Source organism: Schistocerca americana, chromosome 3, assembly GCF_021461395.2.
Source record: "Schistocerca americana isolate TAMUIC-IGC-003095 chromosome 3, iqSchAmer2.1, whole genome shotgun sequence".
NCBI lineage: Eukaryota > Metazoa > Arthropoda > Insecta > Orthoptera > Acrididae > Schistocerca > Schistocerca americana.
The window spans coordinates 885283831-885307040 of record NC_060121.1 but is presented as its reverse complement, the minus strand read 5'-3'; the positions used below and the strand labels follow the sequence as shown (position 1 = coordinate 885307040).

Sequence of the window (23210 nt, the reverse complement as noted above, 5' to 3'; positions counted from 1 at the left end):
CACCTGCTGCTGGGACTAGCTAAAGACATAGAAGCAGAATCTGTAAAACTGATTCCAAACTAATTTGGCAACCCCATATTAATGATGTCTGTAGAAAGATATCAAGAGTGTCCTATCTCATATGGAAATTGTATGAACTAGTGAGAAAAGAGTATCTTAGGTTAACTTACTTGAGACTTTTTCAGTCTTGCATGTCCTATGGGCTGTTGCTATGGGGTCTCTTAGGTCACGTCAGTGATGCATTACTGATTCAAAAGAAACGTGCTAAGAATAATGTGTAAGGTTGGTTCAAGGGAACACTGGCACCCTTTATTCACTAAGATCAAAATAATGACAGTGATAAATCTTTATATCTATGCGTTATTGATGTATGTAAAAAACAGCATAGCAGAGTTTAATGGCAGAGAGAACATACACCATTGTAACACTAGACATAAGACAACTATTGACATTCCTAGACATAGGTTGGCACAAACAGGCAACTCTCACAAAGTGAACTGTTTGAAATGTTGTAATAAATTGCCACATTCTGCAATGGATACACATTTCAATAATTTTAAAAGTGAGTTGTATAAATGGTTAATAAACAATCCATTCTACAGTTTCAGAGAATTCTAGGATACTAGTAGTGTAGAAATTGAGTTTTTGGATTACAGTGCTGTACAACAGGTCAATATAGGATAAATCTTTGTACAAGCATTGTGAAAAGTAGTTAATATGGTGATTGCTATTGTATATCAATATAAAGTCCATTCCATTACACATGGTCAACGGCTAATAAAGAACCCGAATCAGAAACAAATAATTGGGTGCCATTGAACAATCCACTATTAGAACATTTATTCCTACAAGTTATGTGATGTGATTTGAGCTTTGAGTGCTCTGAGCAGAAGACCACAATTATTACGTCATATGCTGTGAGACCTGGAGCAAGTTTCTGTCCGATACCTCTTACACTGTCAGTGTTTGTTTGCTGTGATTACATCTGTAAGAGCGTGACTGTGTGATGTGTGGGAAGTAATGGAAGAATACTAGTTGCAACTAGACAGTCCCCTTGGGTTTATTGTGGAGGGAATGTCTCTCAGCAAGTCTATATTCATGTCTCCAGTTATGATGACATGCTCGTTTACATCTACATCTGTCTACAGCTGTCTCTTTAGTGGACTTGTTGCATCTTCTAACTGTCCTGCCAATGAAACGCAACCTTTGGCTCGCCTTCCCCACAATATTATATATGTGGTCTTTCCAACTGAAGTTGTTTGTAATTTTAACACCCAGGTACTTAGTTGAATTGACAGCCTTGAGAATTGTACTATTTACCGAGTAATCGAATTCCAACGGATTTCTTTTGGAACTCAGGTGGATCACCTCACACTTTTCGTTATTTAGCATCAACTGCCACCTGCCACACCATACAGAAATCTTTTCTAAATCGCTTTGCAACTGATACTGGTCTTCGGATGACCTTACTAGACAGTAAATTACAGCATCATCTGCGAACAACCTAAGAGAACTGCTCAGATTGTCATTCAGGTCATTTATATAGATCAGGAACAGCAGAGGTCCCAGGACGCTTCCCTGGGGAACACCTGATATCACTTCAGTTTTACTCGATGATTTGCCGTCTATTACTATGAACTGCGACCTTCCTGACAGGAAATCACAAATCCAGTCGCACAACTGAGACGACACCCCATAAGCCCACAGCTTGATTAGAAGTCGCTTGTGAGAAACAGTGTCAAAAGCTTTCCAGAAATCTATAAATACGGAATGAACTTGAGATCCCCCGTCGATGGTGGCCATTACTTCATGCGAATAAAGAGCTAGCTGCGTTGCACAAGAACGATGTTTTCTGAAACCATGCTGATTGCGTATCAATAGATCATACCCTTCAAGGTGATTCATAATGTTTGAATACAGTATATGCTCCAAAACCCTACTGCAAACTGACGTCAATGATATAGGTCTGTAGTTCGATGGATTACTCCTACTACCCTTCTTAAACACTGGTGCGACCTGCGCAATTTTCCAATCTGTAGGTACAGATCTATCGGTGAGCGAGTGGTTGTATATGATTGCTAAGTAGGGAGCTATTGTATCAGCATAATCTGAAAGGAACCTAATTGGTATACAATCTGGACCTGAAGACTTGCCTGTATCAAGCGATTTGAGTTGCTTCGCAACCCCTAAAGTATCTACTTCTAAAAAACTCATGCTAGCAGCTGTTTGTGTTTCAAATTCTGGAATATTCCATTCACCTTCCCTGGGGAAGGAATTTCAGAAAACTGCATTCAATGACTCTGCTTTAGCGGCACAGTCATCGGTAACAGTACCATCGGCACTGCGCAGCGAAGGTATTGACTGCATCTTGCCGCTTGTGTACTTTACATACGACCAGAATTTCTTCAGATTTTCTACCAAATTTTGAGACAATGTTTCATTGTGGAACCTATTAAAGGCATCTCGCATTGAAGTCCGTGCCAAATTTCCCGCGTCTGTAAATTTTAGGCAACCTTCGGGATTTCGCGTTCTTCTGAACTTCGCATGCTATTTCTGTTGCCTCTGCAACAGCATTCGGACCTGTTTTGTGTACCATGGGGGATCAGTTCCATCTCTTACCAATTTATGAGGTATGAATCTCTCAATTGCTGTTGCTACTATATCTTTGAATTTGAGCCACATCTCGTCTACATTTGCATAGTCAGTTCCGAAGGAATGGAGATTGTCTCTTAGGAAGGCTTCTAGTGACACTTTATCTGCTTTTTTAAATAAAATTATTTTGCGTTTGTTTCTGGTGGATTTGGAAAGATACAGTATTACGCCTAGCTACAACGACCTTCTGATCACTAATCCCTGTATCAGTCATGATGCTCTTTATTAGCTCTGGATTGTTTGTGGCTAAGAGGTCAAGCGTGTTTTCACAACCATTTACAATTCACGTGGGTTCTTGGACTAACTGAGAAAGCGTTTAGGACAATCTTGGAAGATGTTTTCTGCCTACCACCAGTTTTGAACAAGTATATTTGCCAACATATCGAGAGAAGGTTGAAGTCCCCACCAACTATAACCATATGAGTGGGGTATTTATTTGTTATGAGACTCAAATTTTCTCTGAACTGTTCAGCAACTATATCATCGGAGTCTGGGGGTCATATTAACACATAAATGAATGTAACTGCAACAGGAAAGATGTCAGTATGTTGATTTTAGGTAGATTATAGGTGACATGAATTAAATACTTCTGGCTCTGTAGACTTGTCTCAGTGAACATATTCCACCTTTGTTGCTTCATTAGGGATCAATGTACTTATGAATGTGTGTTTTGAGGTGAGATTTTATATGTGGGTTGACTCCCTCACTACCCTTATCTGGCCTGTCAGCCCCGATATCCTGGGAAATGAACAGATGCTGAGGACATGTGACCCTTTAGCGACATTTCAGGCTAGAGGATTGTGTGAAAGTAGGCTCAGTTCTTCGTACTGTAAGGACAAGGACAGGAACTGGACATTACAGTGTGCCACTAATAGTTCTGACACAATTCCTCACTTAACTATGTGCAGCTTGTGCATGGCAGTTTGACAGTTATGCTCCTACCTATTGCAAAGGTCACTCGCCCACATTTCTGGGAAGCTGCATAATTGTTAAATATAAACATTTGTGGTAATTAGTATAAGTATGTAGCTAAATACAAAACAAATTATGAATATGTAGTTTGTTAACTAATTTGTTGAAATTACATATGAAATGTACATAAATAATTTTTTATATATAAAAAACAAAGATGCTGTGACTTACCAAACAAGAAAGCGCTGGTAGATAGACACAATAAAAAACACACAAACACACACACAAATTTCAAGCTTTCGCAACACAAGGTTGCTTCGTCAGGAAAGAGGGAAGGAGAGGGAAAGACGAAGGGATGTGGGTTTTAAGGGAGAGGGTAAGGAGCCATTCCAATCCCGGGAGCAAAAAGACTTCCCTTAGGGGGAAAAAGGACAGGTATACACTCGCACACACACACATATCCATCCGGTGTGAGGTAGTGTATACTTGTCCTTTTTTCCCCCTAAGGTAAGTCTTTTCGCTCTCTGTAATGACTCCTTACCCTCTCCCTTAAAACCCACATCCTTTCGTCTTTCCCTCTCCTTCCCTCTTTCCTGATGAAGCAACCTTGGGTTGCGAAAGCTTGAAATTTATGTATGTGTTTGTGTGTTATTGTGTCTAAAAAAAATGGCTCTGAGCACTATGGGACTTAACATCTATGGTCAGCAGTCCCCTAGAACTTAGAACAACTTAAACCTAACTAACCTAAGGACAGCACACAACACCCAGTCATCACGAGGCAGAGAAAAACCCTGACCCCGCCGGGAATCGAACCCGGGAACCCGGGCGTGGGAAGCGAGAACGCTACCGCACGACCACAAGCTGCGGACTATTGTGTCTATCTACCAGCGCTTTCTCATTTGGTAAGTCACAGCATCTTTGTGTTTCATATATATTTTTCCCACGTGGAATGTTTCCCTCTATTATATAAATAATTTTTAAAAAATACATTACTTAAACATTCAATATAAAAGTTAACTTCTATGATAAATAAATTAGATTTCAGCAGAATATGAATATTCAAGCTAGATGAATATTCAAGCAAGTACTTTATTGATAAAATAGATTTTATATATAGAGTCATGTGAGTGTGGGATTAATTATAAACTAAGATGGGGAATATCTTAACACAACGACATGTTTTTTGACCTTAATTTTTTTCTGGTGCAGGCAGTGAAATCCCTATGGATGGCAGGAAGCAGCTTCATGGACATTCCACAGGAATCTTGCATCAGGGCAGTGCATTTAACTGTGACAGCAGGAGATGTGGAGGTAAGCTAAAGTGCTTTTTGAAGTGAATTTAGGTAGAATTATATTTATTGTGCTGAGATTATTGTTTGCAAACAAACCTCCCTCTCTTCCAAACCAGCTTTAGATTACTTTTGAACATATTTATGTTACCTAACAGCTCTTTTATTACTGAACGTAAATTAAAAAAATAATTAATTTTATTGCTGTGTGCTTCACTACTTTCTTAATGCCATGATTGTATTTAAATGAACTGGGCCTCCATTAACAGATTCTGTTGTTCATCAAATGTGTGAGGTTCATTCAAATGAAACCTGGTCAGTGTGTCTACCTTTGCCTTGCAAGTAAGGCAGCACCACATAACTGTGGGTATGACACATCTGTTGGTAGAGAGACTGATGCGTGCACACCATTTGATGCTGCATAGCACCAGTGTGATTTCACACCGAAGAGAAGGTGGTCACACAAGTTATCATCCACTATGGAACATGTAGGCAAGTAAGCAGGAACAATGAGGAGTGATTCAATTTTTGGCGGCAGAGGGAATTGGAGGCTGTGAAATGAACCGACAGATGTAAGCTGCGTACAGTGAGTACAGCATGAGTTTTTCAAGTGTTTTGGAATGATACAAACGGTTCCTTGAGGGCCGTGAGTCACTGGAAGATGATACTCGTCCTGGATGGGCTCAACATGTCATCACACTGGAAATGGTTGTGGAAGTAACTGCTTTAGCCCTGGACAACCGCAGAATCACTGTGGACAAGATCCATTGGTTACTGGGTATTAGCGTGGGCACTGCCCACACTATAATGCATCAAAACTTGAACTTTCGAAAAGTCTGTGCACTGTGGGTTCCCCACCAACTAACTGCTGAACAGTGCAATACTCAAATAGTGCTGTCTTTGAGTCATCTGCAATGTTATCATGAGGAAGAATATGGCTTTTTGTCGCTATTGTCAAAGGTGATGAAACATGGTGCCACCATTTTGAACTGGAAAGCAAACATCAGGGCAAGCAGTGGAAACATGTGACTTCACCACCTCCAAAGAAATCAAAGGCTGCACACACCAGTTCTGGTAAGGTCATGAGGTCCTCCTTTTTAGACCACAAGGACCCACTGCTTGTCCAGCTCCTGGAATGGGGAACCACCATCAATGCCCAGCATTATTTTACACTAGTGACTGGGTTTCATTTGAATGCCCCTTAAACTTTGAAGTTACTGTTAGTATTTTTAATGTTTTGAACAGACTAAAGTGAGGTGTATGTGTGTATGAATGCAACAGGTAATTCCAATCAGATTATTTGTGCACTGAAAATTAGGTGCTCAAACATGGCCACTTTTAATGAAGTCAGTGCCTGTATGCCCTCCAAAATGCAGGAAAACCTGCCACTTATCGTTTGCTAGAACTTTATCAATGAATAAATGCAGCAGTGCCTGTTGGGTAAGAGGACAAGAGCATGTTAACACCCAACGTTTTGACTCCTTGTGGATTTATTGGTTATTTTTCTTTGAATGCTGTTAAACAAAATGTAGATGCAGTAATCTAAATTTACCATGCTATCCTACATTGCTACTCCTGCAGACTCCACGAAACTTGACAACAGGGTCGTGAGCACACCTGCAGTTGTGCATGTTTATAATAATAATAATAATAATAATATTTCTTAATGCCATGATTGTATTTAAATGAACTGGGCCTCCATTAACAGATTCTGTTGTTCATCAAATGTATGAGGTTCATTCAAATGAAACCTGGTCAGTGTGTCTACCTTTGCCTTGCAAGTAAGGCGGCACCACATAACTGTGGGTATGGCACATAAATAGAAGAAATAATCCAATGAGGAAAGAATAAAAAAACTACAGAAAGCATATAAACTCACGTGGAACTATTATAACAAAAAGTCCGTATCCATTAACGCAAAATTGAGGCACTACAACACTGTCGTACTTCCGGAGGCACTGCATGCATCTGAAACAACACAAATAGGTGGGCAAACTAAAATCAAAGAAATAGAGAAACAAGAAAGGAAAATTCTCAGGAAAATTTTTGGCCCGATACAAGAGCAAGGAATCTGGAAGAAGAGACCAACATCAGAATTATATAAATACACAGACAAGATTACGGATACAATAAGGAAAAGAAGAATGCAGTTCTACGGACATATCCACAGGATAAATGAAAACAGAATTTCAAAGTGAATTCTTAAAGTCATCAACTCAGGCAGGGGAAAAATAAAATGGATAAAAGAAGTTGAAGAGGACCTCAGACAAGCACACATAACAGTAAACGATGCAGAAAATAGAACTGAATTCAGGAACATCATCAAAAAACATAAATTTGACACCACAACACAGAAGAGACCAGGATGCAAATGGACAGCGGAGCGAAAGAAACAACACAGTGAACACATGAAGAAAATTTGGGCTCAGAAAAAACATAAACAATCATCATAAAGGAATTCAAGTTCAAACGCTCTCTTAAATGGGAATAATCAATAATAATAATAATAATAATAATAATAATAATATTTAAGAAGCTTTTGCACATGTGCAGCTGGTGTGATGTAATTGCATTACGGGCCAAATACCTAGGGATCTGATAAACAATGTGCACAGTTCACGGCGTGCATAGCTAGCGGTTACCACTCAGCTGCAAGTTTACATAAGTCCCCCCAGGTGATAGCACACTGCGGTAGATTTTTATCCTCATTCGCTTGCCATTAATCCCACTAGATAGTAGGACATTCCTCAGATATATGAGTTCACTCACTATATGGTAAAATTAGTTTGGACATTAATGTATGTTATAGTTATACTGACAGAAAAACTATTTTGTGGGATTCTCAATGAGATTATAGTTTATTAAGTTTTGGATTTTATCATACAGTAGTCTACTTGAGATTCTCAGAAGCACATGCACATCATCATTGATTGTGAGACTGTAGCTTCTGACATCTGTTAATCTTATGGTGGGTTAGGTTTATCTGTGCTGTAGACCTGCGTTTACATGCACATTCATGAAATGCTGGTTTCTCTGACATTCATTTAAATGTGGAATCAACAACGGTGTGCTTCTGGCCCTTTTGGTTTTCACCATGTCATTTTATTCTAGTTAAGTGACCATGTTGATAGACAATACTGCTTGAATTTAATCATTTCCACAAATGGCAGTTTATATTTGGAGTTGGTTGTTTACTGTGCAGGAATCAGCTTTTGTGTGTAATGTCAGTATGAACTCCGTCAAACCTGTTTTGAGTGCTAACAGAAAAGAAAATTACCAGGAAAAGGTAGGTGCAAAGGAACAAGGGCCTCCCAGAACAGATCTGTTGACTGAGAAAGTGACGAAATCAAATAAGTGTGGCTGCAAATGAACATTTAACAAAGAAGTTATAATAAGCATAAATTGTTGTGTTGGTGCAACATAAAAGTGTCTCATCTTCAGATCAGAAGTTCATTAACTAATACATATGTTAGGGGTTTGAATGTTTGTTCAGAAAAAAGAGTGCACGAAACCTCTCACTTACACAAAAATGTGAAGCAGAGAGTAGTGAAACCTTAAACGTTGTTTTGTTCTTGCCCTGAATGGTACTCAATCATGTACAAAACAACAAAATACCACAAAAACAAATCTTTCTTTTTTCAAACAAGTTACGCACATTATTATTATTATTATTATTATTATTATTATTAATATTGGCAGTGATTAATTGTTATACAGCAGATACTATTACACTACTGGCCATTAAAATTGCTACACCAAGAACAAATGCAGATGATAAACGGGTATTCATTGGACAAATATGTTACACTACAACTGACATATGATTACATTTTCACGCAGTTTGGGTGCATAGGTACTGAGAAATCAGTACCCAGAACTACCACCTCTGGCCGTAATAACGGCCTTGATACGCCTGGGCATTGAGTCAAACAGAGCTTGGATGGTGAGTACAGGTACAGCTGCACATGCAGCTTCAACACAATACCACAGTTCATCAAGATTAGTGACTGGCGTATTGTGATGAGCCAGTTGCTCAACCACCATTGACCAGACGTTTTCAATGGCCAGGGCAGAAGTCGAACATTTTCTGTATCCAGAAAGGCCCGTACAGGACCTGCAACATGCGGTCATGCATTATCCTGCTGAAATGTAGGGTTTCGCAGGGATCGAATGGAGGGTAGAGCCACGGGTCGTAACAAACCTGAAATGTAACGTCCACTGTTCAAAGTGCCGTCAATGCGAACAAGAGGTGACCGAGACGTGTAACCAAGGGCACACCATACCGTCACGCCGGGTGATACACCAGTATGGCGATGATGAATACACGCTTCCAATGTGCATTCACCGCAATGTCGCCAAACATGGATGCGACCATCATGATGCTGTAAAAAGAACCTGGATTCATCCAAAAAAATGACGTTTTGCCATTCGTGCACCCACGTTTGTCATTGAGTACACCATCGCAGGTGCTCCTGCCATGGTCTCCAAGCTGATAGTCCATGCTGCTGCAAATGTTGTCGAACTGTTTGTGCAGATGGTTGTTGTCTTGCAAACGTCCCAATCTGTTGACTCAGGGATCGAGACGTGGCTGCATGATCCATTACAGCCATGCGGATAATATGCCTGTCATCTCGACTGCTAGTGATATGAGGCCGTTGGGATCCAGCATGGCGTTCCGTATTACCCTCCTGAACCCATCGGTTCCATATTTTGCAAACAGTCATTGGATCTCGACCAACGTGAGCAGCAGTGTCGCGATATGATAAACCGCAATCGCGATAGGCTACAATCTGACCTTTATCAAAGTTGGAAACGTGATGGTACGCATTTATCCTCCTTACACAAGACATCACAACAACGTTTCACCAGGCAATGATGGTCAACTGCTGTTTGTGTATGAGAAATTGGTTGGAAACTTTCGCCATGTCAGCACGTTGCAGGTGTGGCCACCGGCACCAACCATGTGTGAATGCTCTGAAAAGCTAATCATTTGCATATCACAGCATCTTCTTCCTGTTGGTTAAATTACACATCTGCAGCATGTCATCTTCGTGGTGTAGCAATTTTAATGGCCAGTAGTGTAATTTCATGCTCTCGTATTTATCTGACACCAAAAATTTGTGAACATCCAGAATGTATACTTACTAGCCGCCACTGAATAAATGGTAAAAGTTAGAGAGAAAGCAAACATTATAATATGGGCTTCCACAGCTAAAGATAAAAGGCAAACAGCTGTTTATGATCCTTTAATAGTAGACCCTACTGCTGGCACCAGTTTCACAAAAGTAAAATAGCATCTTCAGGTACATTTATTTTCAGATCAGTTGAGCACATTGGATGTTTCATCATTCCCAGTCAGTTTGTAGTAATTCATCAAAATAGTGACAAGAGTCAAAAGTTAAAACTGGCAGAATAAAGAAGATGGCCTTGGAAGGAAGTCAGCTAGTAATTGCTAGTGAATAACTTCCCACTTTTGGCAATTGCAAAATTCATGTTATCAACATTATTCAGTGAACTTATTGTAATAAACAGATTTCTGTTAATGGAGGTGAAGCAAGTGTTGATGGATGACTATTCTACTGAGTAGCTGTGCCACAAATTATAGCTGGATATTCAAATTAGTGATACTAAGAGCATACAGGGAGTCATAATAAACCTTTCCTTCTGTGAAGGAGTTTGCCCCTTCTCATGTCACACCTGGTCTCAAAGCTGGAGCCTGGCCTACTTGAAACTTAATGGCACCTCAGTCCAGTGCACTGTTTTCATCTACCAGGAAGATTCACTTACAAAGAGTGTTAATACAGTTATGTAAATTTAAAGAATTAATTATCACTGTTTTTGAAGATATAGTTGTAGATTTTCCTTCAGACAGTGCTGATCAAGAACACATGAAGCTGGTTATGTCATGAACTGGATTTGTCCTCAGAGAGGGTAGAAATATGTAATGCAAGAGCCAATCTTAACTTACTTTTTGTTATAACTATCTAACTGCCTTCAGTGACTTCCTTGTAAAAGCAAAAATGATTGTGCTGCACTAGTGACATTGTTTTTGCTCTGTGTAGTACAAATTGTTTGTCCTCATCTATAGTTTACTTAGTGTAGATATTGAAAGTGATACCTGTGTCAGAGATTTTCCACCTAACTTTCCCTGTAATCATCTTTTTATGTTTTCACTGCAATCAGAAAATAAAAAAAGTCTTGTAAATCTGTCTTGGAAATTTAGATGCTGTTGTTATAGGATAATGGCTTGCCATTTTCTCACATGATATCCAATGAACCATGGATGAAGGTCAAAAGGCAGATTCCACATTCCTAGATTGCCAGAAAGCAACTGACATGGTGCCCCCCTCCAGACTGCTAACAAAGGTCCAAGTACATGCATTAGGTTCCCAGATACACGAGTGGCTCAAAGACTCCTTCAGCAATAGAACCCAGTACGTCATCCTTGCAAGTTTTCTTAGAGATAAGTGTATCATCAGTATCTGTTCTGTTGCAAACTGCACTGTGACTTCCTGGACTTGTGCCATAAGGTTGAGAACTGTAGGGGTCCCATAAATAGGTCACGTATGTACTACATATCAGAGGCTGCTACTCAGGGGTGCAAGGGTTTTTTAGAGTAGGTCCATCCAATCCAGATAACAGTAGCTGTAGGAAACTAAGAAATATCAGTGTAAGATTGAAAGAAATGCCTCTTACAGGTGAGAGTATTAAAATCCTAACAGTAAGCTGCATAACCATTCGCAACAAAGTGCCAGAGTTTGAAGTGCTCATGAAAATCAGTGAAGCTCACGTAATACTAAGTACAGAAAAGCTGGCTGAAACCTGAAATTCATAACTGAGTTTTTTGGGGAAATTTTAAGGTATAACAAAAGGATAGGCAAATGGGAAATGAAGGTGGTGTATTTATCACAGTAGACAAGAAACTGAAATCCACCAACATAGAAATTGATACTGTATGTGAGATTGTTTGGGCAAGACTCAGTGTCAGAGGTGCACATAAACTGATAATTGGATCCTTTATTGGCCATCAGACTCATCTTCTATTGTAACTGTAATCATCAGTGGAGACTTTAATCATTCAACAATTAATTGGGTAAATTACAGTTTTGTTAGTGGTGGGCATGATAAGGCATCCTGTGAAACTTCATTAAATGTCTTCTCTGAAAACTACCTAGAACAGAAATTCAGGAACCCCTCTCACAATGGAAATACACACATCAAAAAAAGTTTTGCATCACTCTGGTTCCCATAACTCCTGAAGATATATGTTGACTGTGGATATTATATCACAGACACAGTCCTGTTGACTGTTCAAAGATGTCACTAAACCCTCCCAAAGATGTAAACAACTATGCATGAGCAGTGCCTATTTTACAGAGGGGGTCCAACAGCCGATCAATTCCAGTCATTCCACCAGGAAGAGGTACACAGCTCATGTTGTCTGTAGTTCAACCATGCCTGGATAGTCAATACCATGGTTCGATTGCATCTGCATTGTTATTTTGTTTCAGGAAGGGCTCTCAACAAGGGAAGTGTCCAGGAAGAGGTACACAGCTCATGTTGTCTGTAGTTCAACCATGCCTGGATAGTCAATACCATGGTTCGATTGCATCTGCATTGTTATTTTGTTTCAGGAAGGGCTCTCAACAAGGGAAGTGTCCAGGCATCTCAGAGTGAACCAAAGTGATGTTGTTCAGACATGGAAAAGATACAGAGAGACAGGAACTATCGATGACATGCCTTGCTCAGGCTGCCCAAGGGCTACCTATGGGTTATGGCTCATAGGAACCCTAGCAACAACACCACCATGTTGAATAATGCTTTTCATGCAGCCACAGGATGTCATGTTATGATTCAAAATGTGTGCAATAGGCCTGCCTGACATCCATGGCAAGGTCCATCTTTGCAACCACAACACCATGCAGTGTAGTACAGATGGACTGAGCAACACTCGAATGGATCGCTCAAGATTGACATCACATTCTCTTCTTCGATGAGTGTTGCATATGCCTTCAACCAGACAATCGTCGGAGATGTGTTTGGAGGCAACCTGGTCCGGCTGAATGCCTTAGACACACTGTCCAGCAACTGCAGCGAGGTGGAGATTCCGTGCTGGTTTGGGTGGCATTATGTGAGGTCGACGTATGCCACTGGTGGTTATGGAAGACGCCGTAATGGCTGTACGATACGTAAATGCCATCCTCCGACCGTGAGTGCAACCATATCGGCAGCATATTGGTGAGGCATTCGTCTTCATGGATGACAATTCGAGCCCCCATAGTGCACATCTTGTGAATTACTTCCTTCAGGCAAATGGCATCGCTTGACTAGAGTGGCCAACATGTTCTCCAAACATGAACCCTATCGAACATGCTTGGGATAGATTGAAAAGAGCTGTTTATGAACGATGTGACTCACCAAACACTCTGAGGTATCTATGCCGAATTGCCATTGAGGAGTGGGACAATATGGACCAACAGTGCCTTGATGAACTTGTGGATAGTGTGCCACGATGAATACAGGCATGCATCAATGCAAGAGGATGTGCTACTGGTATTAGAGGTACCGGGGTGTACAGCAATCTGGACCACCACCTCTGAAGGTCTCACTGTATGGTGGTACAACATGCAATGTGTGGTTTTCATGAGCAATAAAAAGGGCAGGAATAGTGTTTATGTTGATCTCTATTTCAATTATCTGTACAGGTTCCAGAACTCTTGGAACCGAAGTGATGCAAAACAATTTTTGATGTGTGTATATTGGATCTAATGGCAACAAATAGAGAATGTCCACATTAGAACTGGTATCAGTGACCATGACACAGTTGTGGCAATAATGATTACCAAAGTACAAAGGACAACTAAAACAAACAGAAAGATATATATATTAAGTAAACTAGAAAAAACATCAGCAGTGTATACCTCAATGAGGAACTTGAAACTTTCAGCACAGGTCAGGAGCAAGTAGAGGAACTCTGGCTCAAGTTTAAAAGAGTAGTTGACCACCCAGCAGAACAGTTCATAATGGGAGGGAACCTCCATGGTATACAGTCACCATAAACAAACTTCTAAAGAAACAGAGATTACTGCATAATAGGTGTAAAACAAAAGAATAGGGCTGTAAGTAGAGAGTTCCTAAATGAACACAGCTTGGTTGTCAAGAGAGCAATGCATGATGACTTCAGTGACTACCATAGCAGAATATTGTCAAGTGGTCTTTCATAGAACCCAGAGAAATTCTGGTCATTTTTAAAGGCTGCTAGTGGCACCAAAGTTAGTGTCCAGCTCCTAGCAAATGAGATAGGAACTGAAATTGAGGGTAGCAAAGCAAAAGCTGAAATGTTTAACTTCATTTTCAAATGTTCCTTTACAAAGAAAAACACATGAGAACTGCCCCAATTTAATCCTTGTACCACTGAAAATATGAATGAAATAAGTATTAGTGTCAGTGGTGTTGAGAAACAGCTGAAAGCGTTAAAATTAAACAGAGCTCCAGGGCCCAATGTAGTCCCGTGAGATTTTATACTGAATTTATGGCTGATTTAGCCCCTCTTATAACTATAATCTGTCATCGGTCCCTCAATAAAAAACTATGCCCAGTTCTTGTAAAAAGGCCCAGGTCACGCCCAACTACAAGAAAGGTAGTGGAAGTGATCCGCGAAGCTACTGTCCAGTATCCTTTGACATCAATTTGTTATAGAATTTTAGAGCATATTCTGAGCTGAAACATAATGAAATAACTTGAACAGAATGACATCCTCAATGCCAACCAGTGTGGATTTCGAAAACATTGATCATGTGAAACCCAACTCGCACTTTTCTCACGTGAGGTACTGAAAGCTTTGGATCAGGCAACCAGGTAGAAGCAGTGTATCTTGATTTCAGAAAAGCATTTGACTCAGTGCTGCATCTATGCTTATTGTCAAAAGTATGGTCATATGGGCTGTCAAGTGAAATTTGTGACTAGATTGAGGAGTTTTTGGTAGGGAAGAGACAGCATGTTATCTTGGATGGAGAGTCATCATCAGATGTAGAAGTAACTTCGGGTGTGCCCCAAGAAAGTGTATACTAATGACCTTGCAGACAATATTAATAGTAAAATCAGGCATTTCACAGATGATGCTGTTATTTATAATGAAGTACTATCTGAGAGAAACTGCATAAATATTCAGTCAGATCTTGATAAGGTTTCAATGTGGTGCAGAGATTGGCAACTTGCTCTAAATGTTCAGAAATGTAAAATCTTGTACTTCACAAAACGAAAAAATGTAGTATCCTGTGACTATAATTTCAGTGAGTCACTGTTGGAATCGGCCAACTCGTACAAATGCCTGAGTGTAACACTTTGTAGGATATGAAATGGAATGATCGCATAGGTTCAGTCATGGATAAAGTAGTTAGTAGACTGGTTTGTTGGTAGAATACTGGGCAAGCACAGTCAGTCTGCAAAAGAGATTGCTCACAAATGGCGCGCACGAGCAGTTCTAGAACATTGCTCATGTGTGTGGGACCCATACCAGATTGGACTAAAAGGGGATATTGACTGTATACAGAGAAGGACAGCATGAATGGTCATGGTTTAATCCGTGGGAGAGTGTCACAGATATATGAAGGAACTGAGCTGGCAGACTCTTGAAGACAGACGTAAACTATTCCAAGAAAGTCTTTTAACAAAGTTTTAAGAACCAGTTGTAAATGATTGCTCTATGGATATACTACAATCCCCTATGTATTGCTCACATAGGGATCATCAGGATAAGATCAGAATAATTACTGCATGCACAGAGGCATTCAAACAATCATTTTCCCGCACTCCATATATGAATGGAACAGGAAGAAAACAGTACAATGGGGTGTACCCTCTACCATGCACCTCACAGTAGTTTGCATAGTGTAGATGTAGATGTAGTAGTGCCCCACAGGAAGTATGACTGAACCACTCTTGTTCTCTACACACATAAAAGATTAGACATACAGGGTGGACAGCAATCTGTAGGTGCTTCCTGGTAACATTGTGGGGAAAGAGAAGGTGTTGTCCTTGAATAACTGTGATAATAAACAAGATGACATACATAGATTTCTATTTGAAGTGATGGGTGGCAGTTTTTACTAAATGTATAAAAATCTAAGTTAATGCAAAAGAGCAGGAAAAACAATCCTGCGGTATTTGAACAAAACGCTAGTAGTGTGTTGTGTGACAAAGTCATGTGAATTAAATTCTGTGGATTATGTTGCAAAGTGATATGAAATATAATGAGCAGATAAGGACTGGTTGACTTCAGTTTATTGGGAACATTTTAGGAAAGTGTAGCTCACCTTTAATGAAGAGGTTGTACAGAACAGTTGTGTGACCCATTCTTGAGTCCTGCTCAAGTGTTGGGATTCCCATCAGATCAGATTAAAAGAAGCAATTCGGAGGTGTGATGCTAGATTTGTTACTGGTAGGTTCAATCAATGTGTAGGCATTACAGAGAAGCTTCATGAACTCAAATTAGAATCCCTGGAGGAAATATGACATTCTTTTCATTAAACAGTACTGAGAATATTTAGAGAACTGACATTTGAAGCTGACTGCAGAACAATTCTACTGCCACAAACATACATTTCATGTAAGTACCATGAAGATAACATAAACTAGGGCTCATATGAAGATATACAGACAGCCATTTTTGTCATGCTCTATTTACAAGTGGAATAGGAAAGATAACAAATGAGTAGTAGTGGTACAAAATACCCTTTGCTGTGCACTGTATCCCAACTTGTGAAATATGTATTTAATATAGATGTAGATAATCTGGGATGGAATAAAAACAGTATAAAATGTAAATTACTGAAGAAAATCACTTGCCTAAACAGAAGTGTAACATCACTGAAAGGCACATACAGACAGAATGAAAATTTTGCTACCTTCTGGTAGAAGACCTTTGATGAACCATTGGAAACAAAAAACACACACAATTACTCATGCGTAACTCACTCATGCTTGGCCACTGCCATCTCTGGGTGATAATGATAAACCTTAGAGTAAGCCTAAGTCTGTGCCTTAACACCCAGAGATAACAGTAGCCATGTACTTGTATGTTATTTATGTGTGAATGTGTGTGTGTTTTGTACACAACTGATAAGGGACTTACAATTAGTCTGATCGTTGATAATATGAGGGCCTGCTGAAAGGTGATGCCATTGAATTTTTTATGTGATAACTATTAAAGCTTTTTAAATAAAAGAAATGTTATTAACATAGTGCATCCTTATTCTTCATGTTTACACATTTAAAGCCCTCTGCTGCTAGAAGGCTCTGAATTGTTTTGTGTAACACGGCAGTTTGTAACGTAACTATGCCTGTTCATGAGAAAAAGCATGCTATAATTGAGTCTTTAATTCAATTAGTTTGTCCATACGTGAGACACCCTCTCCTTCAGCATAATGCCAGACCACATACAATGGCTGTGACATTTGTAACAATCCAACGTCTTTGGTTAACTGTCATTGACCATCCTCCATGCAGTCATGGCTTGGCCCCCATCTGATATTCATCTTTTTCTGAAACTTAACACTTTCCAGGTCTTCACTTTGACAGTAATGAAGCACTGCAAGCAGAGATGATGATGTGACTCCGTCACTAAAGTCAAACATTCTACAGTGACGGTATCATTGAACAGGTCTCTTGCTGGGAGAAATTTGTTTGTTGCCAGGGTGATTATGTTGAGAAATAAATATACCAACATGAAGAATAAAGATGTAGAATTCCAGGATCAGATTTTCACTCTGCAGCGGAGTGTGTGCTGATATGAAACTTCCTGGCAGCAAGACTCGATCCGGCACAGTTTTAATCTGCCAGGAAGTTTCAAAGATGTAGAATGTTAATAAAATCTGTTTTATTTAAAAATGTTTAAGAGTTTTTATATCAAAAATTCGGAGACATTGTTTTTCAGCACCCCTTGTATGTACAAGTCTTTTTTTTTTTTTTTTTAAATTACCTCTGTGCTACTCATCATCTTCTCTTTTTGGTAAGTAACTATCCAGATATTTCGTATTCTTGTTATGGGATAGTATTTTTTGGTTACCTACTTACACATATTGTGTCCTTCTCGTAATTCAGAAATCCACACATGTGCAACACCTCATACACAGAATTTGTTGGAGAGGTATGCTTTGCTATTATATTTGTGCCAATGACTGCCTAAACATTATACCTCTTCCTAAACTGTAAGATACTTTAGTCTGTGTCATAGTGATAATTACAGTGCTCATAATATTCCATTGCTTCATTCATTTATTTGGCTGCTCCCTGTAAGTTTTCCTCTTACTTCTTGCCTCTCCCATTTTTAATATTTTAATAAACTTTCATTCATTTCAGTCCATATCCTACATGCTACTTAAACAACAAAGCATTAATTTTTGACAAAGAATATACACTCCGCATGTTATTTGTGCTATGTCATTTGAAATGTTTTTGCAATGGCCCTTTGTTAAATCAATCATAACCCTATTTTAATCTTAGCTTTTGGTTAAAGAGCCGTCAATTCTAAAAATGTAAAAACTTTGCTAGTCTATGTATTTCTGTTTTGCAGATGTTGGACTACTTGATTTCTTTGGGAAAGGCCCTGTCTGACTGCTGGTGGGATCCCGAGCACAATACTACACTGCTGCACTGTGCAGTACAGTCGACTGTGCAAATGGTTAAGAAACTAATAGACAGTGGTCACACTGAAAATGCACATGACCACAAAGGACGTTTACCATTGCACCTTGCAGTTACATCACAAAATTACATAGTAACAAAGTACTTGGTGGAGGAAGCTCATGTGGCGGTGAATGACAGGGATGCTGATGGCAGAACAGCCTTAATGTTAGCAGTCAGCAGTGACTGGTATTATACTGATGTATGTGACATGCTTGAAATTCTGGTGAATGCAGGAGCAGATATCAGTGCTCAAGACAAAGATGATAAGACTGTCTACCAGTTGGCTTATAGGCCTTGGTTTGAAACAACTCATGATTTACTAGATTATATGCAGTATCGACTTTGATTGTATATGGGTAAGAGGCAAATGTTGCAGTCATGTCTAATTTACAGTGTTTTTAAACACTTCAGGTTGGAATATTAACAATGTTAGGAAAAGGGATAGATTGTTACCCAGTGTAAACATGACCCACTGAGTTGCAGACGGGCACAACGAAAAGACCATTACGCATTATAGCTTTTGGCCACAGAGTATTCATGTTCTTTATATCAGATTCATGTATCATTGGAATGAATAACTAAACATTTTGTAAGATATTCCCATTGTGTCATGTTTATGTATGAATAAAATTAATTTCTAGAAAAAATTAAAATATGAATATGTGTCAGTGTTTAACATACACCAATTTATTAACCAGGGTATCTGTATATTGTGACACTAAGCAAGATTGTGCACAGCAATCCATTATATTACATAATATTTGAAATTTCCTTCTCATTTCTTGTCAAACAAAACAGCGATAAATGTATAGCTTACAATATGGGGCACGAAAACAGTTTGGATATTGCTGAAGATGCAGTAAAACACCATTCCAAAGCAGTACATTGTATTCTGAAACAATGGGTGATATTGCTAAGAAAGTAGCAAGAATGGTTTAATATAGTTTAGAGCAGAAGTTGTCAAATTTTTATTTTTAATGGCCAATATGCAGATTGTCGAGCAATACATCAAGCTGCATCTGTACCAATCTTGTTATTAATTGGTAACCTACATAAATTAGTATGTTATGAGCCCTGAAAGACTGTCTATAATTTGGACACAGTAATTTGGCTGCTGTCCCCAAAGTACTAATCTTTAGAAGAGAGCACAGTTCAGAATACTTTGTGTGAACTGTTCTGTGCATTGCTGCCATCCTCAGTGATCCCAAAGTTGTGACACTGTAAGTGCATGAAAAAGTGTTGTGTTATCTGTGTGAGGCAACAATTAATTGATTACTAACAACAGTTGTACTTATTGCTAAATATGTAATGCAGTATGAGACAAAATCTTACAGATTTAATAAACATTCTGAATGTCATTTATCTTTTACTCATTGTGTTGTATTACAGCACCCTTATTTTAATTTCATATTCTTTCCTACAAATATCTACATTTGAAGATGATTGTCTGTAGAATGTCCATTCACCAATCACATGCCCATGAGTTGTCAGAAGACAAACAATGAAATATTTCTCCTCTCACATCCTCTAAATCAGCAGTGGCAGTGGCTCTGCCCATGAGGTAAGTCGCCAGATTTACTTACCTGATGGCCAAACTAAACAATGTCAATTACAACTAAGCACATCTCAAAATATGGCTGTCTCAGTAAGTATTTTTGTTACTGAACAGGAAAACTACACTGGTAAGAAGCTTTTAACATTAACTGCCATTTTTGGATTCAGCTTAGTCAGTAGATGTGCATTATTATAAACTATGGCAGAGAACTGTAGGCAGCACGAATACTTGGTTCAGGCAGATGTGGTTCGCAGGCTGCAGTTGAGCAGTAGCAGTTTGAGGTGAAAAGGCATCCTCCTTGTGGCAAGAAAAATGAGAGTGCACAAGTAGGTCAGACACTTTACCCAAATCAGATAGCATTGCTGAATGAGATCATATAGCTGTGGCTACAGGTAGTCCCAGCAGGCCAAAAGGAAAGGGGGTGGCACCAAGTGATGACGGTGAGGGTCAGTGCTGCAGGCAGCTCCAAGCCTCCATGGAGAAAGCAGACCCAGCAGCCGACAACGCTGCGCTGTCCATATACAGAGCTAAGCTATCACATTCTTTGTCAGCTGTTGGGCACACTAGTAACTTTCTAGAAAAGAATGACGAATTCCAATAGAAACCCAGTACACTCCACTTCACAAGATGATGTAGAAGACCTTAATTGACATGAAAAGGATTAAGAAGGAACTAAGTAGCACAGAAGTGATTAGTACTGATATGTAGTCAACAAGAATTTTTGAGAGGAGAAAATGGGTTTAGAATCCCCAAGTATTCTAGTGTCAGAACATGTGAAAGTGGAAACACAGGAAATTAATTGCAGTTATTCACTGTTTGCAGCCATTGATGATACTGAGTTAATGATAAATGAAGTGGAGACACAGTTGGCTGCAGAGGTGAAGACAGATGAGCAAAATGTTTTGTTATTGTCACTGACCGAAATGTTAGGCAGCCTCAAAAAGGAATTGCAAACCCTAATAAGTAAGGGCAATGAAGAAATGACAAAGTTAAAATCTGATGTAAAGTCTGACTTGGAAAATCAGTTTACTCAGTACCAATGAAAATTAGAGCAGAAGGTCGATGAACAGTAGATTCAAAAGTAGATTCTGATCCAAATGAAGTGTGCAAAAATTTTGATGCATGAGTTAAGGAAACTGAAGGAAAGATAGCATAAAGGTTGGAAGAACATGACACTGTCCATTGCACTTTCACTGAGCAAATTGAACAAAAGTATTTAGCATAGGAGCAGGCAGTAGGCCAAGAATTAAGTGTGTACATTTATTCCTTATGTGTGGTGTATAAAAAAGACAGGAACTCTTGTCAGGTGGTAGATGCATGGAAGTTAAATTACCGATGTGTGTGGAATTGTAGAAATCTGCCAAATGGAAAGTGAAGAGGGTAAGGTTGATCACCATACCATGGAATTTGTGAGTAGGATGTTGACAGTGGCAGAGAAAAATTACAGAGTGGATGAGCAGAAGGCATTAACTATAATGCATAGTTTTCAGAAATTTGAAGGACATGTACTGGCAAACCACACTATAGCTTTCGATCTGGACGAGGAGGAATAATTAGTGCTTAATGTCCCATCAACAACGAGGTCATTAGGGATGGAGTACAAGCTCAGCTAATGGAAGGAAATTGGCTGTCCCCTTTCGAAGGAACCATTCTGGCACATGTCTGAAGTAATTTAGGGAAACCATGGAAAATTTGAATCTGGATGGCCAGATGTTGGTTTGACTTGTCATCTTCCTGAATGCAAGTCCAGTGTGCTATCAACTGCTTGGTCATTATAGTTTTGATGGATCGTAAGGCTCTTAGTTTTATGAAAAGGTGCTGCCTTAGACATCCATGTTTAGCAAGAGGGGCCATGTATATGCAACAATTTGACCTGGAGTTCAGGTACAATAAAGGCTGAGATAATCTCATAACAGATCCATTGTCCATGTTACCTGCAGAGGGGGATAAGGCTGAGAAGTGCCAAATTCTGGAGGACTATGAAAGAGGTCAGAAGCCAAGTCACAGTTTGGCAAATCTGTCATGAAATTCAACAGAAACAGAACAGGGATAACCACCTAGCCCACGCGAAACAGATTTTGGGGTCTTGACAACATCTGAAGGTGAAGATATATTATAAAAACTACCAGTTCAGAGAAGAAACAAAGATCAGAAAGACTGGAAGACCAAGCGAGGTGGTGCAGTGGTTGGCACATGGGACTTTGATTCGGGAGGATGATGGTTCAAATCCACGTCCAGTCATCCTGATTTAGGTTCTCCCTTATTTCCCTAAATTGCTTCAGGCAAATGCCAGGATGATTCCTTTGCAAGGGCACGCCTAACTTCCTACTGCATCCTTCCCTAATCTGATGGGACCAATGACCTCACAGTTTGGTTCCCTTCCCCAAATCAACCAACCAACAAAAGACTGGAAGTTGTGTTTTCTGAGTCAGCTTGTCGATGCTCTAATTAGTTTGATTCATGACAGATATGGACATCATGGAGCATGCAAGCATATGGCCATATTACAAGAGACAGTGATTTCTGAGAACACGTGAGGTGTGGATCACTGTATCTGATCAGTGTCAAAAAGCATGAACAGCTAGCATATCAATTCAAGGGCTTTGGCAGAGCTTTCAGCTGGAAGCACTTAGTCAGTTAATCACTGCAGATTTTTTGAATCCTTTATTTGGGTATAGAAGGAGTTGCACTCATATATTCACAGTTTTAGATCTGTTCTCTAAACATGTGACACTTTATCCACTAAGATGAGTGAAGGGTAAAAGAATAAGTAGACTAACTGGAAAAGCATTATTTTTTCAAGTGGTCAAACCAACTGTATTGTTTGTTGTTGTTGTGGTCTTCAGTCCTGAGACTGGTTTGATGCAGCTCTCCATGCTACTCTATCCTGTGCAAGCTTCTTCATCTCCCAGTACCTATTGCAACCTACATCCATCTGAATCTGCTTAGTGTATTCACCTCTTGGTCTCCCTCTATGATTTTTACCCTCCACACTGTCCTCCAACACTAAACTGGTGATCCCTTGATGCCTCAGAACATGTCCTACCAATCGGTCCCTTCTTCTAGTCAAGTTGTGCCACAAACTTCTCTTCTCCCCAATTCCTATTCAATACTTC

General features: G+C 39.5%; 1 protein-coding gene across 1 annotated transcript in view; it reads left to right on the top strand.

Annotated features, from left to right (window-relative positions):
- LOC124605330 (serine/threonine-protein phosphatase 6 regulatory ankyrin repeat subunit B-like) overlaps window positions 1–19897 on the top strand; it is a 353003-nt gene extending 333106 nt beyond the window's left edge. The window contains exons 16-17 of the mRNA XM_047136936.1: window positions 4774–4875; window positions 18427–19897. Of these exons, the coding sequence (XP_046992892.1) occupies window positions 4774–4875; window positions 18427–18885 (561 nt within the window). The 3' untranslated portion in view covers window positions 18886–19897. The remainder of the gene's footprint in view (window positions 1–4773; window positions 4876–18426) is intronic.
- The last annotated feature ends 3313 nt before the right edge of the window (window positions 19898–23210 follow it).